The 17,499-nt window shown below is 47.2% G+C and overlaps 1 protein-coding gene across 1 annotated transcript in view; it reads right to left on the bottom strand.

Annotated features, from left to right (window-relative positions):
- Positions 1-17,499, bottom strand: part of SKIC3 (SKI3 subunit of superkiller complex) — a 2,336,627-nt gene that overhangs the window by 2,275,413 nt on the left and 43,715 nt on the right. The window contains exons 2-3 of the mRNA XM_069627646.1: positions 15,428-15,522; positions 1,256-1,399 (exon numbers count right to left, since the gene is read on the bottom strand). Of these exons, the coding sequence (XP_069483747.1) occupies positions 1,256-1,399; positions 15,428-15,517 (234 nt within the window). The 5' untranslated portion in view covers positions 15,518-15,522. The remainder of the gene's footprint in view (positions 1-1,255; positions 1,400-15,427; positions 15,523-17,499) is intronic.

Here is a 17,499-nt window from a genome sequence, read left to right on the forward strand (position 1 = left end):
TCGGCCTACCATATGACCCCTTCTTTGCAGATGTAGGGGCGGTTTTGTCACCTTGGCGAAGGGTGCCGAGCAAGCAGGCTCGTCTGGCTCGAAGAGGACTATTGCTCCTTGATTCCCTTACAGGGCCCCAACAACTTATCCCCTTGTTTCTACTGGGGCACAGGGAAGGTTATCATTATTCCTATGGTTCATAGTGAGATTCTATCGCTGGATAACATTTAAAGGGCCATGGTCAAGCCCTGAGACTGTCCCCTGCCGTGGCAGGAGATTTCGTCACAGGGTCTCACAATATAGCTAGTACTTCACAAACCCTTTCTTCTCTTGGAAACAACCCCAAATACCTTTCCCAATCTGCCCCCTAAAAGCATCAACCAGTATAGCTTCAGCCCTTAGTCCCATATAGGTAACAGTGGCCTTATTCATTTGCACCAAAATGGGCTTCTCTTGGAGCGTGGTCAGACAAGGTGCTGTTCGAATGCACTCTTGTCAAACAAGTAGACCTTCTCCCTTCCAATTACTAGCATATCTAGACATCCATCCATAAACTCCATTAACTGGATAGTAATGGAACTGCCGACTATGACGTTTTTGTACTTTTCAGACATCTACTAGCCTAAGCTCCTCTATGACTTCCTTGAGTTATTTGGTTGTCTTCAGGGTTGGTCTACTTAATGGAATAGGCCTATCTAATTAGGGTTAATTAGGCAATTAAAATGTCCTCCACAAATTACACTGGAGGGTCTGTATCTACTGCATTTATTCATCTCATTGGGGGAAAAAGGATTAAGAATCTAGGTTTGAAGCACTTTTATTCGCAATACATCATTTTTTACCATCTTTGCTTCCTTTACTGATTACATACTTATCATTACGATCTTGAATTAAGGAAAACAGACGGATAACCTAATGGCTTAACTGGAGTAAGAAGCTGCACAATATCCTACCTCTCACCTTTCCAATTTAGCAATCACCTCCTTATTCAAGTGTGTCTCCAGAAGGAGAGATATTTGTCACCACCAGATGAGTGACCTGCACTTTTTCCTGTTAGCGCATTAATTACATGTACGTCCCAGCTTATAACTTTGTACTGACACATGCTCGATCTGTGGCCAGGGGTTAGATTAGTTGGCAAGAACAGCAACTTCCAATCTTCATTCTGATTCAGTCATGCCCTACCTTTAGTCCATCCTGATCCAGCTGCCATTTAATATTGCATAACAGAGAAGATGATAAAAAAGAAATTATAAACACATACTTGCCAGGCCAGGAGCTGGTCAGGTTCAAGCTCTGTTGCCTTTCTGTAAGCAGCCTGTGCCTGATCAGGTTGGTCAAGCTCTGTTGCAGACACCCCAATGAAAACCCAGGCATTGTAGTTGTTTTTTTCTACTTTGAGCACTGCCTAAATGGAAAACAATAGAATAAAAGACGATAACCAACAAATCAGTTGTTATTAAAACAAATGGACAGAAAAGAGACAGAAAATCACAATAGAGCAGATAAAGTTGATCCTTACATTATTCATTTGGTGTCTTTAGTTGGTGTGCATGCAAACAGCCCATCATCCACACATACTGTGTGCCTCAAACAATAAATCATAATGTATGTCCCAATTAAAGAGTCAGTGACAAACCCCAATATGTTACAGAAGGGCATTCTGGGATCCATGGGAAAGAATTGTCTTCTGCCACTGATTGAGAGATAAAGATCCATAATAATCCAATTGTTATTTATCTTGAAACTCTACAGCGTATCAAGGATGGAAACAATGATAATCAAGGTTAAAAAACTAAGCGTATACAAAGAAGTGAGGATCCCAATTTCTTTCCTTACTCAGGGCGCTAGGAGTGGGGGATCGGTGGGCACTGAAATGGTTCGTCAAAGCAATTTCAATAATAACTATGGTAGGACAACATTTCTGTTCCAATACTAAATTATAAGCCATCGGTAATGTCAACTCATATATGTTCTGATGTTTGGAGTAATATAGTCAATAATGGAAATAAATACTAAACCAATATACAATGTGGAGACACAGAGAAGCACAGAATGTTCAGAATGTTATGACTAGTTTTTGTGTTTGAGCATCTATAAGGTTTAACGATGCCTGCACAAAATCATGTACTGGGAATAAATGCATATGTACTATGGGGAATGTGTTCCTGTTATGACATGTTTAGACGATTGCAATCAGGTCAGACAAAGTCCTTTTGGATAAAATGCATGTTTTCATTACTTAGCTCCATTAGATGCAGCTGCACATTTAAGCTTACAGTCCATGTTCATTCTAAGCATTCTCAGAAGCCTTGTCTTCTCATTCACCTCGTTAACGAGACTTCATTTTAGAAAATAAACTCATCATGTTGTGTAATTACAACTTAACATGTGACTTAACACAGAGAAAATAAACAAAAAGTGCTATAGAGAAGACAGAATGATGAATGCACACCCCGGAAAAAACTGTAGGTAGATTCTTGTTCAAATTGCAATTTATACATTTTTAATGCCAAGTGTTAAAAGTGTGCTTTGTTGAAGAAAACAAGATTCACCTAGAAAAGGTAGAATGTTGGTCAAAAACATACCAGACCAGGAAACAAAAGGGACTGTGGTAGAAATATAAATGTCAACCGACCCCAATGGAAAATATATATGGATAGATTCTAGTTGCACAAAGGTCATTAGTTGTGATACCAAGTGTTCAATAATTACCTTTGCTAAAGAATGCCAGATTCATCTGCAAAATGCAGCACATTGGTGAAAAATGTAAATTATCTGGAAAATGTGTCCTTTAAGGTCGTTCAGGTCATTTGCTAATTCGGTCAATTTAGTAGTGAGAGTATTCCTTAGCGCTTGAACAGCTCTGGTGGGAGGCCTTCTAGGCCAGAGGCTTGGTTTCATTTCAATGTTTCGACAACCTCGGACCTCTTTTTTAGTTGTTTTGAAATCAATATGTCTTCTTGCTCAGTTTGTCAGGCTAGCAGTGCTCTGCATTCTCTCCACTCCAAATATGTTTGCCATATATATATGCATTTTTTTCCTTGCTTTCTCTAACTGGAAAAATCCTTCCTTTTACCAAGACATTCAAGACCGTTATTTATTTCATCATAGCCTTACTCTAAACACTTTTCTTTCTCCAATCATAATCTTCTAGCTTGCATATATCCTCCTTCCTCTGCTTATTTTTTCTAACAGAGACATTAATAAGATAATAATGAGAATCTCAGACCAAGGCTTTACAATGGTGCAGGATCGGTTTTTCTATAACTGCAACTGAGTTATATTTGGACATATTGCTCTTTTTTCTCAGCTGAAACAGCTGTTTCTTTAGAGCATATTGCTGTTACATTGGCTCCAAAATCTCCCTGAGATAAGGCCAATAAAGCTGTGCAAGGGACTATATTGTTTCACCACCAATGTCTCCTGGCCAGTCAGGGATGGTCAAAGCGCCTGAAAATGCATGCTGTGTCCACAAGCCACACAGATGCACCATTTTCAGGCACATAATCGCTCAGATGCCGTTCTTAATCAAGGCACTGGTGGGCTGTACATTAGAACACATAGCCTGGGAAGAGAGCAGACAATAGTGAAGAGTTCAGGCCTGATCGCCAATGCTTTCATGTATTTTCATTTTTGTATTTCAGCCATTTAACAATGGCCCTTAGACAAGGATGGGTGATCTGCAGCTGCAGTCATTGGCAGGTACTCTCTCCTTTCGCCTACATGTCAACAGGTATTCTAGGTGGGGGCAGCAGCAAGAATAACCATAACTGCTGCAGTTGCAATTGGAAGTCCATACTCCCACCATCGACTGCAATCGGTGTCCTACGGCAGTGTGGGCTATCATTTATTTTGTAAGTCTAGTCAATTAACTGGTTCAATCTGCATAAAGTCATCATCAATAAACACGTACTATAGAATTAGAGATACTTAAAAAACAAATTCAGCCGTGCAAGACTGGCCTTTGGGAACTGGTTGAGTTTGGAGAGGGTCAACAGCCTACATTTAAAAAAAACGCCCAGTCCAAACTATCTAAAACTACCATAGCATGTAAGGAACAAGTTACTTACCTTTAACTACTGTTCTCCAGCATGGGTTGGGCATGTATTCACTTGCTCATGAATATTGCCTGTCGGCAGGCTGGGAATCCTCAGTAAAAGAAAAAAGTTTCACTTTCACGTAAAAAGTGTTTTTCTCCTTTAAACCAATCACTGTCCTCTGGGTCATACTGCCCCCATCCAATGACAGTCCTCTCCCTAAGCCCCTCCTATGGCAGCCATCTTCAGATTTGGAACCACGTAAAGTGGCAGTATGACCAAGAAGAGCCGCAGAGGCGACAGAGGGAGGGTTCGCATGTGAATCCATGCCAGGCCAATGCTGGAGAACAATAGTTACAGGTAAGTAACTTGTTCCTTTCTCCAGCATGGGGTGTGGCATGGATTCACATGCTCATGAATAACGAATGCATAGCAGTACAACAATACACAACCACCGGAGGCAGCAGCAAGGCCCAACAGAAGCAATCAACTCTTACCTCTGGAACAGACTCACCTCAAGCGAACAGGTTGCGTAGCTCTGCTTGGCTGACTCTGGACTCCTCCCTGGAATCCCTGTCGATGCAGTAGGATTTTGTGAAGGTGTGCGTGGACCTCCACGTAGCCACCCCGAGATGTCCAGCAGGGGTACATCAGACAGGAACGCCATCGTCGCAGCAATCGCTCTGGTGGAGTGGGCTTTAGGACGGCTGGACAGAGGTCGGTTCGCCAACTGATGACACTGCATGATGCAGCCGGAGAGCCACCTTTAGATGAAAGCCTTGGACAAGGCCTTCCCATGGTCAACAGGACCAAAGTTCAAGAACAGTCAAGAAGTCTTCCAAAAACTCTTTGTGCACGTCATGTAGAACTTCAGGGCACGAGCAACGTCCAGCGAGTGCAAGGCACATTCAGCCGGTGACAAAGGCTTTGGGAAAAGAACAGGCAACACAAAAATCTCGTTGAGGTGGAATTCCAACGGAACCTTCGTTATAAAAGAGAGGTGCGTCCGCAGCACCACCCTCGATTTGTGGAAAGTCAGGTATGGCTGCTTGCAGGATAGGGCCTGGATCTCACCTACCCTCCTGGCAGAGGTGATGGCCAGAAGGAACTTAAGAGGGGCCTGATGCATAGGTTCAAAGGAGGCCCCCATGAGCTTTGTCAGAACCACGTTGAGTTCCCACGCCGGGGCAGGAGCCTTCACCGGCGGGAAGGAATGAAAAAGTCCTTTGAGGAACTCCTTGATGAGTCGATGAGACGAACGTGAAGATCTTCCTGAAGACCTGGTGTAGAGGGAGATAGGCGTCAGATGTACCTAGATAGAGGAGTGTACCTGTTGGCCTTGGCCAAGTATGGAAGAATGTGCGTGGCCTGTCCCTCAGCGGAATAATCTACAGCGACCAGCACCACATAGCAAAACGCTTCCACTTGTGACTTCAAAGTCGATACGGTCCTGGCGAGGACCTACCTGCAGTCAGCAGGTGACTCGGATTCTCCAAACTCTAGTGCTGCAGGAGCCAATACCTCAGGTTCAGCGATCCAGGGTCGTGGTGAAGGATTGCGCCGCCTCCTCTGGTGAGAAGATCTGGAACCACTGGCAGCTTGACCAGAGGCGCGACAGGCTGGAAAGGTCCGGATACCAAATCTGCCTTGGCCACGCCCGGGCGATGAGTATCATCGTGCAATGGCACTGTATGAGTGTGTTGAGGACTCGTAGCAGGAGAGACAATGGAAGAAACGCGTACAGAAACATCCTATCCCACGGGAAGGAGAACACATCGCCCAGGCTCCTCAGTTGGTGGAATCTGCTGGCAAACTCCTAGGATTTAGAGTTCGCCACCGTCGCAAACCGATCGATCCGGGGCCTGCCCCACTTGACGAAGATGCGGTACACCGGATCCTGCCAAAGCTCCCACTCCGGGCAGGAGCGCAATTTCCTGCTGAGGGTGTCTGCCATGGTGTCCTTGACTTCCACTAGGTGGAGAGGGACGAGGAACATCCCTTGTACGATGGCCCAGCGCCACAAGTCCTGCGCTTCCTTGGAAAGCGCTGGGGATCGAGTGCCCCCCGTTTCCTGATGTAGAACATGGTGGTGGTGTTGTCCGTGAAGATCCTCAGCACCTTGCCCAGAGACGGAAGGAATGACTTGAGGGCCCAGAACACTGCCCGTAGCTCCAGAATGTTGATATGTAGATCCTTCTCCTCTGGCTGCCATAGGCCTCTGGCGTGCAGATGTTCGGTGTGGCTCCCCAGCCTTCCAGGGAAACGTCCGTGGTGACTGTCTCCTGGTATGGAGTATTTTGAAAACCTGTGTCGTGGGCGATGTTGGAGCAGAAGCCCCACCACTCTATCGCCAGACGGGATGCCTCCCAGAGCAGTATCTGTTCTGCGAAGCTTCCGGACACCTGTATCCAGCGAGCATCCAGGAACTCCTGAAGAGGTCGCATCTGTAACCTGCAGAGCCAGATGAGGTAGATGCAGGACAAAAATCATGCCAAGCAACGACTTGATGGTTCGCACCGTGGCAGTCTTCATCGACAACAGCCACTGCACCTTCCCTTGAATGGCTGCTAACCTCTCCTCCGAGGGTGACACCAGGCAGGACACCGTATTGAGTCTGGCTCCTAGGGGAAGCTCGCTCTGCGATCATGTCAAGCAGGACTTTGGTTAGTTGATGGAGAATCCCAGATCCGTCAGTCGCTGACAGTCGCCTCTTCTGTGTCTGAAAGCCAACTACCGCGAGCGGGCCTGGAAGAGCTATTCGTCGAGGTATGGGTATACGTGTATACCTTGCAGATGTAGGTTGGCCGCCACCGGTGCCAGGCATCTTGTGAACACTCTGGGGCTCGACTTCAATCCGAAAGATAGGGCCCTGAACTGGTAGTGCTGGCCCTGCTCTACAAAATGCAGAAACCTTAGATGTTTCTTGTGAATGGGGACGTGGAAATAAGCGTCCTCCATGTCCAGTGACGTCAAGAAGTCGCCTTCCTCCAGTTGGCCAAGCACGTGCTGCAATGTGCCCATCGTGAACTTTTGGGACTTTAAGTATTTGTTGAGACGTCGTACGTCTAGGATGGACCTCCAGCCCCCTGTCTTCTTTCTGACCAGAAAGTATCTGGAATAGACTCTGCAGCTTGGCCCGTACCTCTTCCAGGAGCTGGGGGATGTGCTGCTCCTGACGGGACACCGGAGGGATCCATGGACACCTGTCTTGGAGCTCCAGGGTGTGTCCCTGGGCGAGAGCATTCAGCACCCATCTGTCAGTGGTGATCTTCTTCCACTCGCTGATGAACCACGTGTGGGGTTCAGGCCTGTTTCGGAGTCGGGTTCCAGCCCTGCAGGCAACGGCGACGCTGTCCTCTGCAACCGTAGGCCTGGGAACGGCATCTGTAGGTTTCCAGGGTCGTGGATCTGGAAGGCTGATGTTACGAAGAGGAGAAACCTTTGGAAGACCTGCTCGATTTTCACCTGGAGGAGCAAAAAGAAGAGTGCTGCTGTTGGAGAGTGCCTAAGGAACGGGCTGTCTCCGTATCCGCCTTGATGGCCTCAAGGGACTCGCCGACCTTCCCAAACAAGTTCTCTCCGTCAAAGGGCATGTCCAACACCTTCGCCTGGACTTCCTGCCGGAAATTCGTGGCCTTCATCCAGCCTTGACGATGAAGGCAGACACCGTTCCCCATCTGCCGGAAACCTGTGTCGGCGATGTCCAACGTCACTGTAATGGCGTGATCAGACGTAACTTCCCCCTCCTGGAAAAGAGCAATAGCCTCCATCCTCTTATCGTCAGGGAGGAACTCCAGAATAGGCCCCAGCTTGTACCACAGCTCTCTGTCGTACATGGCTAGGATCGCCAGTGCGTTGGCCGCCTTGATAGTGGATTTTGCGGTATAAATCACTGTCCTTCCCATGGCGTCCAACTTCTTCCCCTTGCTGTCTGGAGGGACTGAAGACGACAAGGACAGGTTAGCCAACTGTTTCCACACGGCTGCCGATACCACAGAATCTGGCAATGGCTGCGACCTCAGGCACTTTGGTGCGGTGTCCGGTACCCGATACTTCTTCCCCAGCTTGGAAGCTCTGGCGATCATGGAGTGGAACAACCCCACCATCCAAATGCAGAGACTCGCTGCCTGCTGCGTCGTCCCCGTCCCCGTGTCTGGGTCTCCTGGGGGAGAAGGCGCCCGACACGGTGCTGAAATGGGGGCATCGGATGAAGGCTCGACAGAATGTCCAGAGATGTATCCCTCGGCTGAGCTAGCGGAATCCAAAAACTAGGCCTGCGCCGCCATCTCAATCGTCGCCGTCGTCGTCCTCTTCCACGTCCTGGTCTTCGTCATTTGTGGATGAGACCTTCATGGCTTGTGCAACGGCCTGAGTGGGCTGTTTCGGGGCCTCCTCGCCCCCACCCTTTTTCCCCCCTCTGTGGGGCTTGAACTGGGGCCTGAGCCAGTTTCTCTCCTTCTGGCGTGCTGGCAGACTTTGCCAAAGTCACTGTGGCGTTGTTGCGGCTCAGGGGCAAGAATACCTTCTGTGCTGCAGGGGCTACCTTCACAGGAACAGCTCCTTTAGCCGTCGTGAGAGCAGCTGCCCCCAACACTATTGTCGACTAAGTCTTAGCCTGCGCAGACTGTGACTGCTTGGGCAGTTCAGCCTTCTCCTCTGTCCGCGGCTTCTCAGATTTCTCCCGCAGTTTAGCCGGGGAGTAGCTCGATTGCCCGGCTGGCATTTGAGGCGGAGGGTGATGTCGATCATGCCCTATCCACATTGGGACCCTAGTGGACTCGGACCTGCGGTTCGTGGCCTTGTCTTAGGCCCCCACGGATGAGGTGCACTTCAAGGACTTAGAAGACCCCTCCTCGGACCGGCCGGTCCCAGGTTAGGCATGACCCTGCTCGGGGCACGGGGCAGAGCCCTTAGAGTTAAGCCACATCGCCAGTCTACTGTGCCTGTCCCTCGTCGTCTTCTTGAAGAACCCAAGGCATACCTCGCACTCCACCTCCTTATGGTCCAGGTGCAGGCAGTAGCGGCATTGTAGGTGCTTGTCTCCCACAAACACGTTCCATAGCCTGCACTTGGTGCATGGTCGGAGGGCGCAAAGGAGGACCGATGGCCTTCTGGAAACTTTCAACGATCATCACCCTCCAGAGGCACTGAAATTCATCGACAACGGGTCACCGCTGTCGGCAGATGGATAAAAGAGCACACAGGCTCTTATGGAACAAAAATAGAACCTTTTTCCATCGAAAACACAAAAAAACATAGAAGTAGCTTGCATTAAAACCTTGAGGAGTCCCAACTCTGAAGCGTGCAGTAAAAATCTGAAGATGGCAGGCAGAGGAGCGTTTTAGGGAGAGCACTGAAAATGGATGAGGGTACTATGACCCAGAGGACAGTGATTGGTTTAAAGGAGTCCCATCCTGACGACAGGGAATATTGAGCATGTGAATCCATGCCAGAATCTATGCCAGGCCCCATGCTGGAGAAGGGTCTACTACTGTAAAAGGGCATCATTGGATTGAATTCATATGTATTTCCTCCGTTTTTTCCCCTTTGGACAGTATTTCCCAGAAGTGAGTTGAGTCTGCTAAGACAAAATATACGGACATTGTGGGAGCATAAAAACGAAGGAAGTACTCATGATAGAGGCTATCCCTCCATGGAGGAACCGCAAGAGCAATCTTGGAGCAGAAGCAGGTCGGGATGTCCAGAGAAGAGCTGGAAGCTCCGGAGCCGGTCCAGGATGGAAGGGCCAGATGGCGGGTGGGCGGACAGAGGCTCCAGGCGCTCCTAAAGCCTAGGAAGCATGGACAGAGAGAGTACTGTACCACAAAGGGGAAGATTGGTACTGCGGAGCCACTGCAGACCGAAGGAAGGCTCTGAAAGCCACAAGAATCCTGCAGCCGAGTAAAGGCGTCGAGGAAGAGCAGGAACCCTCGCTGACCAAGAATGCAGATACACGGGTTGACGGAAAGGCGTGGGGGCCCAAGAAGGCAGTGGCAAGCCAGAAGGGGGCGAGAGTAGCCGAGAATACAGTGTCTGAGACCCTGACAGTTGGGAAGAAACCTTATTAACCATTGGGACACATGATAGTACTTGGCAGGAGAGTAAACCAAGTCTATCAAAGAAGTGTCTATCATAGAAGAAGTATAAGCAAGAGAGGCGAGTTTGGGATCTGCACCCATAAAAAGCAAATGTCCTAGTCACAGTACCTGGAAGGGTAGGGAACCAGATTGGCTGTGAAGCAGAGCCTGAAAAAGCCCAGGAGAAGGGACACATTTACCCCTGGCGCTGATGAACATTATGAGAAAAAGCCAAGAGAAGGAAGTCATTGTCTTGGCATTGTAAAGAGCCTGAAAAGGTTCAGGGGAAGAGAGACATTACCCCTGGTGTTGATGAACATTGTGAGAAAAAGCCAAGAGAAGGGAGTCATTCTCTTGCCATTGTGAAGAGCCTGACGAAAGGGCCAGGAGAAGGGAGACAATACCCCTGGTGTTGATGAACACTGTGAAAGAAGCCAAGAGAAGGGAGTTAGTCTTCTGTATCTAAAGTGGAAATTATAGACAGGGGAGACCTAGGTGTCTCTCCTGAATTGAATGAACAATTTCCAGAAATAATGGCCTCCTCAGTTGTCGGGTTCACATAAATACAGGACTGTTCCCATTTATCCTGATTCCAGGCTTTGATAGGGCTAACAGTCAGAGATGGGACCGTCCTGTCGGGGTGGGTAGAGCCTTTGCCTCCTACGTAGGCTCAGAGCCTGGATTTCAGACAGCTGAGCCCCCGTCGGTGTCATAGGGGAGGCCTTTGGGGTGGTAGCGATGGTCCCCTTAGCCTCTATGCATAAGCCCACTTTGCTAGCCCCAGACAGATGATCCCCTCTCAAAGAAATAACGGAGGCCTTAGACATGAAAGCTGGGGTCTCTGTAGTCTCCATGCCTCCATCCATAATTGCATTTGGCGAGATGACTAGGGTAATGGGTGTGGTGGGAGAGGGTGCTTTGCTTAAAACTTGCCTGGAGGAGTCGTAGTGGCTGTAACAGCAGTCAGGCTGAGGGAAGCCGCAATCTCCTTTTCCCCTTTTTCTTCCCAGTCTGCATAATCTCGACAAGAAATGGAACGCTTATCAAGGTAATCCACTTCCTTACAGGTACGTGTGTTGGGAAAGAAGTGTCCTATCCCACCCCGAGGTGCGATCGCAGTAAATAAACGCCAGATGTAGATCAGGGGGGGAATAGCCCCCACCTTTAGGTAGTGTCTGGAAGCCCCACCGCATGCGGAAGTAGGTGAATAGCACCAACCATGCCCCTACCCTGTGACTCCATTTTGTATCACGACAAAGCGCTATTTCTTTAGAAGGCCTGCGGCTGATCGCCGCTCACATCCCAAGTTCACCATCAGCTCACGAGGCCAGCCCCGCATGGTCCATTCCCATTCTGTTCCTTCAATGTTGCGAATGTTTAGTATCACAACCAGGAATGTGTCCGGCAAAGAGCGTGAGACAGTACCAGGCACCTACACTGTGCCCATCCATCTCCACCAAACTGCCATTGACCATTTCACCCCCACCCCGCCGGAGCCGGCCACCCTCCGCTGACCCGACCCCCAGATCCTAACCCTGTGGAGGTGCCCACCATAGATCAAAGCGCTTGCATGACTGTATATCGCTGCAAAAGAAACACACGTCTCCTGTAACATGAGTTACCAGGGAGGGATAAATTAGAGATCAAACCCCCGGGGGAGACATTGGGAGTCGGAACTGCTGTCTTAACGGTACCCTGAATGTGGGTGTCACTATGACTGTATTTTACTCTCCTCCCTCACCGACACCCCTTTCATATGATGTTCAGGTGCCTGCCATGCTCAATGACTAATTAGTTCCTGCTATGTAGCCTAGATTAGATAGGTTGCTGCTAACAGTCGCCATGACCTTCATCGTGAGGATGAGCCCAGCTGACCCACGTGTGCCAAGATGGACTGAGAAAAAGCAGCCAATTAGCACCTGGCATCCCCTATGGATCGGGCCAATATATATGTCCTCACCAATCCATGATGTGAATTTTCACTGTATGCCTTGACGTCACAGATGATGCATTTGGTCCTTTTTAATTTGCTACCAGTGTCATTTTTGGCAGAGCACTCTTGGGCAGCAGAGTTCTTTGCTGGCATTAATATTATATACACTTTGTTATCCTTGCAGAACTATCTCTTGGGTCTTATTCCCTAACGGATGTAATATTAGTATGCTTGGGACACGAGTGTAGAGGTCGGTGCCTTCATTTGGTGACCATTTTGACGTGATTTCCCGTAGCTCCCGTACTTGCGGTGAGATCCCGGGGCTTCTCCAGGAAGGACGTGCCCACCTACAGCTGACCAGTCCCTTACAACGCATACGAGAAGAAGCGGTTCTTGTGTGGGTTCCAGCTTTGCAAATAGCCCACCTGCTCATTGGAGCCGGGTACGGCCCCAGGGAGAGGCCCACACGGGTTGTGGATTAACTGCGAACTGAGGCTTTCGGAAAAACACATGCACGTGAGTATAGACTGCAAGGAATTACAAAGTATGAGGGGAAATTGAGCAGTGTGAGTGCAGGGAATATGCAGGGCAGAACGGGGAACAAAGGGAGTTGAGTGTTTTTGAGTGTGAGGAGTTTTTTATGGCCATTTTAATATTATTATTTCTAAGTTAAGTTATACAGAGAAGATAAAAGAGGAATAAAGGAGAGCATATGTCCGCAAGTGGGTAGAAGGTGGCGCCACAGTGCACTGTCTCGTCCAGTGCAGAGATTTACAGATACAGAGAAAAACAAGTAGGAGCCCCATATAAATAGAGGGAATAAGTAGGGGTTTGTTGTTTTTAACTTTTAATTTTAGTTTGTTATTTTCAGTGTTCTTTTTTAGATGTACAGAGGAGGGACAAGGGTGATGTGAGTGGTAGTAAGCAAGTGGGGATTGGGAATGCTCTAAAAGGGAAGAAGGGAGGGTGTTCAATGTATGTATTGGCTTATGTGTTCAGTATTGTAGTTGACAAACGTTTTTGTGTTCTGTGTAATAATGCTAATGACGGTTCCAACTTATATGTGACAATTATCAATTGACAGATGTTGAGGGGCCGTAATAATATAGAGGAGCAGGGAAAAGAAGCTTGCACAAACATTCCCAGTGGGGAAAGTGACAGTGACAAGTCATGGGGATAGATACGCCACTATCTCATATATGCAAAAGCATACCCCTGTACAGTGACAAAATTAGAAAATACCATGGACAGTGGGTGACAGAGACAAGGGGAGAAGGGATACCAAACTCCTGGACAGAGGGAGGTTCCTTCGATAAGAGAACTTTAGACAACATGTCCACATACTTGACTCTTAAATACAAAGGGAAGAGATTGCAGACAAGAAGAGAAATCTTGGATCTGTGGCAGATGTTCGAAGGAACACCTGTAACAGATAGGAGAGACCCAGAAGTGGAGAAGGTAGTTGCAGAGAGTACTGGGGTGGAAAGCGAAAAAGGGAGAAGGAGAACCCAGGAGAATCTACCCACTAATGGCAAGACCAGCGGCAGGGTATTGTAATCCAACCTATGTGTCCGGGGGAAGCACTCAAGCAAATACAAGCACCGCACAACCCTCACCCTATGCCCCCCCTCACCTCCCTGACTACAACCCCCACCCATACTGAGGTAAATACCAGGGATATTGAAGCAGCCTTAACTACCACCTGTACAGGGTTAGTCAAATTATGGACCATATGTGAAGATGTGAGAGTATCTGATCACGGACCACGGTCCCCCACCTCCCGCACAGGAAGATAAATGGAAGTCAGGAGATTTTCTTTTTAGGATCGATAGTGCACCTATACGGGCTGTGCGGGTGGAAAGGGAAGGGGAAACGGACAGTTTGGGATATGAGAACGTGGGGTCAGTAAGAGACGAGGAGTATTGAGCGATTTTGATGATGAGGAAGAAGGTGCAGTGGAAGGGGCCGAAGGTACAGTGGAAGGGGTGTGGGAAGGGAGGTTGAGAGAAAGGTTGGGGAGGATGGCAGTAGCAAAAAGAAAAGGAAGTGGGCCAAAGGAGGGAAGGGGAAATTAAAACTACAAATGCCCCTGATCCACAAGGGGACGGGGCGGCCCCATTATGTTCCGTGGGCACAAATGGATAAAAACAACCTCCTTAAATCCCTCCTCACACTTATGGCTGGCGCAGGAAAATGAATCTATGCCTTCGAAAAGCAGACAGCGAGGGTGCCACTCGCCATAAGGGACATTAAGAATTTGGTTTTTCCACAATAGGTGACCAGGCAGAACTTCGAAGACCTTCTCCCAGAACTCGTCCCGGAAGCAGGTTACCCCAGCCTGATGCCTTTTGCCGATTAATGGGATCCCTGGTATGTACATCACCGGTAGGTCCGGAGAGTAGATAACCTCCCCCCTCTTATTTTTTTCAATCCGGACCCATGCTCTACAAGTTACCTCAACCATGTTAGTCGCTCTGGAGGCCCTAATCTGGGGCCGTCAGTATGATCGACCGAAGAAGGAATGGGGATGCCAGGGCCCTCTCCACCTCTACATGCCTTCTCTCTGTTTGGTCCCCATACCAATATAAGAGGTACCCAGCCTGGGACAGCTCATAGTAGGTCTCAAAGTCTGGGAGTGCTAGCCCACTCCCTCCAACGGCGCCACCAATCTCTTCCAGGAGATCCCAGAAGAGCCAGGCACTATAAGGACTGCATTTTCTTTCTCTGTCCAGCAAGGAGCGCCAAGATGCCCTCGGGGAACGTTGCGCTTAATAAATACCATACCAAGACCAAAGACTAGCCTTGAGCAGACAGAAATGCAGAAATGTCTATGTACTTGTCTGGGTCATCGGGTGACAAAACACACCACACAAGTTCTCGCTTTAAATGGGTATTTATTATTTTAAAACTATATACATTTTGTGTCCTCGTCATGAAAAATAACTATCACAATAGGTATTTTGTTCTATTTGTGCAGATAAACTCTGGCAGAACGGAAACATTGCAATGGGCTGAAAACTGAACTTCCCTCTTAACCTTTATTTATGACTGGAGAAGTTACTTCTCAGTGAGCGGAGAGATGCAGGGTGGGATTTGGGAGTGAGAGCATATTTTTTCACACTAACCATAAGCTTTCAATTGGATAAATGGAGAACTTTTCAAGCCGCAGGTGTCTTTATTTAAGATACCACTGAGCAGGTGTCCCTTGTCAAGATTCCACCACTGCAAAATAAAGTGTTATATCTTAAGAAATAATTTTTGCTTAGAGGTCTGTGTAATGAGTACAACAAAACATTTGCTAATGAGGATGGGGTGTTGGAAGATGAAACATGTTCGCCCTGATTTACCCACCACATACGTTTGTAAATTTAATAAAGCAACATTACCTTGCAATGTTTTAAGGCATCTTTGTATTCTTTATTTCGAATTGCATCTCTGGCACTTTTCAAAGCGGTTTTGACTTCCTTAGTTGACATGGTTACTAAAACACAAAATATAAACACATATACATTTATATTGCTGCAATTTGAAAGTTCCATAAGGAAACAAGTTTCACAAGCCCGAAAATCTGACGTCAAACATCTGCTTTGAAAACACAAGGAGACTCCCGATTTAGAGTTGGGATACATGAGGCATAATGGATGGCTGGCCAGGTTGAAATCAAGAGCCCTGACGGTACCATTCTAATACAACAATGATGAACAAACGTCTATATTAGTATACTACTTGGGTTAATAAAAAAAACAGTAAACGTCTATAAAGCTCTAAGCAGACTTAACAACTTCCCTTCTACATTCCAACGGACATTACTAAAATCTACTATGTCCTTAGAGTGTACATCTACTAAGGCCAATAAAAAAATAACTCATAAAATCAACTAAATAAACCACATACCTACCTCAACAAACACAACATATCTTGAATATCAGCCATTGTCTTGGAACACTTAACACTTAGGCAGTTAAGACTTCTTCACCATCACTAGCACCAGTCTGTTCACACTAGACACCTATAAATCACTCATAAGAGCTGAATTTATCATCATTTCCAAAACCTTCACTGGATCAGAAAATGTCACATTTCTCTTCCGGACAGTCCGTGTTACATTTTACTCTCACGATTTTCCCCGCCACATAGTTCACTTCCGTTAAAGCTTTCCTGCCATCATACAGCACTGTGGTAATCCTTTGTTTCCTTTTCACCTCCCACCTCATCACATCAGCATCATACATTGCATGTTTTGCATTCATCATTCATGGCAGGCATAACTTTACATTTGCCTTTCATCATCATAAGACCTTAAACGGTATGTGATTTGTAGTTGTATATGGTGAAACTCAAGGACACATTCTTAGCTCTCACATCATCTTTTCAATTGCCTCTTTTCACTCTCCCCAATCTCACTCACAATATTTTCCCGTTGACAGAAACAACTGTTCCATGTACAATTGCTCCGTTACGTTCGCAATAACATAATGACAACCAGCAAGGTATTATTTCACGTTTATCGAAAAATGTATGTCTCAAATTCCTAACAACAAAACTGCACCAACATCATCTGAAAAGATCGTTCTGGGATAACCTTCAGGATTATAAATATTCTCTAGAAAATCAAACACCAGTGATAGCCTCCAAAACACATTTCAATTCACCTACTTTGAGAACAAGTTCAGAATCACATTATGTACTTATTCAAACCAGCAGACCAACCACAGCTATTGAAAGCTCATCCCAAGGCAACTGTGGCAAACCCGAAGGAATATTTGGTAGACACCTTGTTTTACAACTTTTGTCAGCATCAACATGCTCCTCACATCCCCTTAATTTCTTTTTAACAAATACTTTAGACCCAACCCCTCCCACTCAATGGTCTTCTCGCAAACTGAACTTTCATATAGTTACACCTAGGTGTATCTCATTAGCAATTTTATTCAAACAACGAGGCAAACCTCTGACAATTGCTTGTCCTCCCCTGTGCGTTTTACCTCCAACTACACATGGCATCCTTCACTTGCCAATTAACCAGGGGGGTCCTGGGAGTCCCTCTGCCAGACATTAGTCCTGGTTACGAGAGACTTACCCAGAGTCTTTAGCTCACTATCTTTCACAGAGAAGAACTATCCCAAACATATCAGTCTTTGTCCTGCCCTGGGGCAGTCCAGCACCGAAATGCTAGGCAATTCTCCTCTGAACAAGAGTACCAACAGAAACCCCAGACACGTGTTTCGGTCTGGTTGGACCTCATCAGTAGGGTGGATCTGTGCCTCTCTAAGAATAGTGAGCAAGGGGTCCACGTCTGGATTCCCCTAGTAACTTAGGGTGAGACCCAAAGTTACTTGAATATGCAAATTAACCAGGGGGGTCCTGGGAGTCCCTCTGCCAGACATTAGTCCTGGTTACGAGAGACTTACCCAGAGTCTTTAGCTCGCTATCTTTCACAGAGAAGAACTATCCCAAA

The sequence above is a fragment of the Ambystoma mexicanum genome, chromosome 6p, assembly GCF_040938575.1.
Source record: "Ambystoma mexicanum isolate Mex_15411 chromosome 6p, UKY_AmexF1_1, whole genome shotgun sequence".
Taxonomy (NCBI): Eukaryota; Metazoa; Chordata; class Amphibia; order Caudata; family Ambystomatidae; genus Ambystoma; species Ambystoma mexicanum.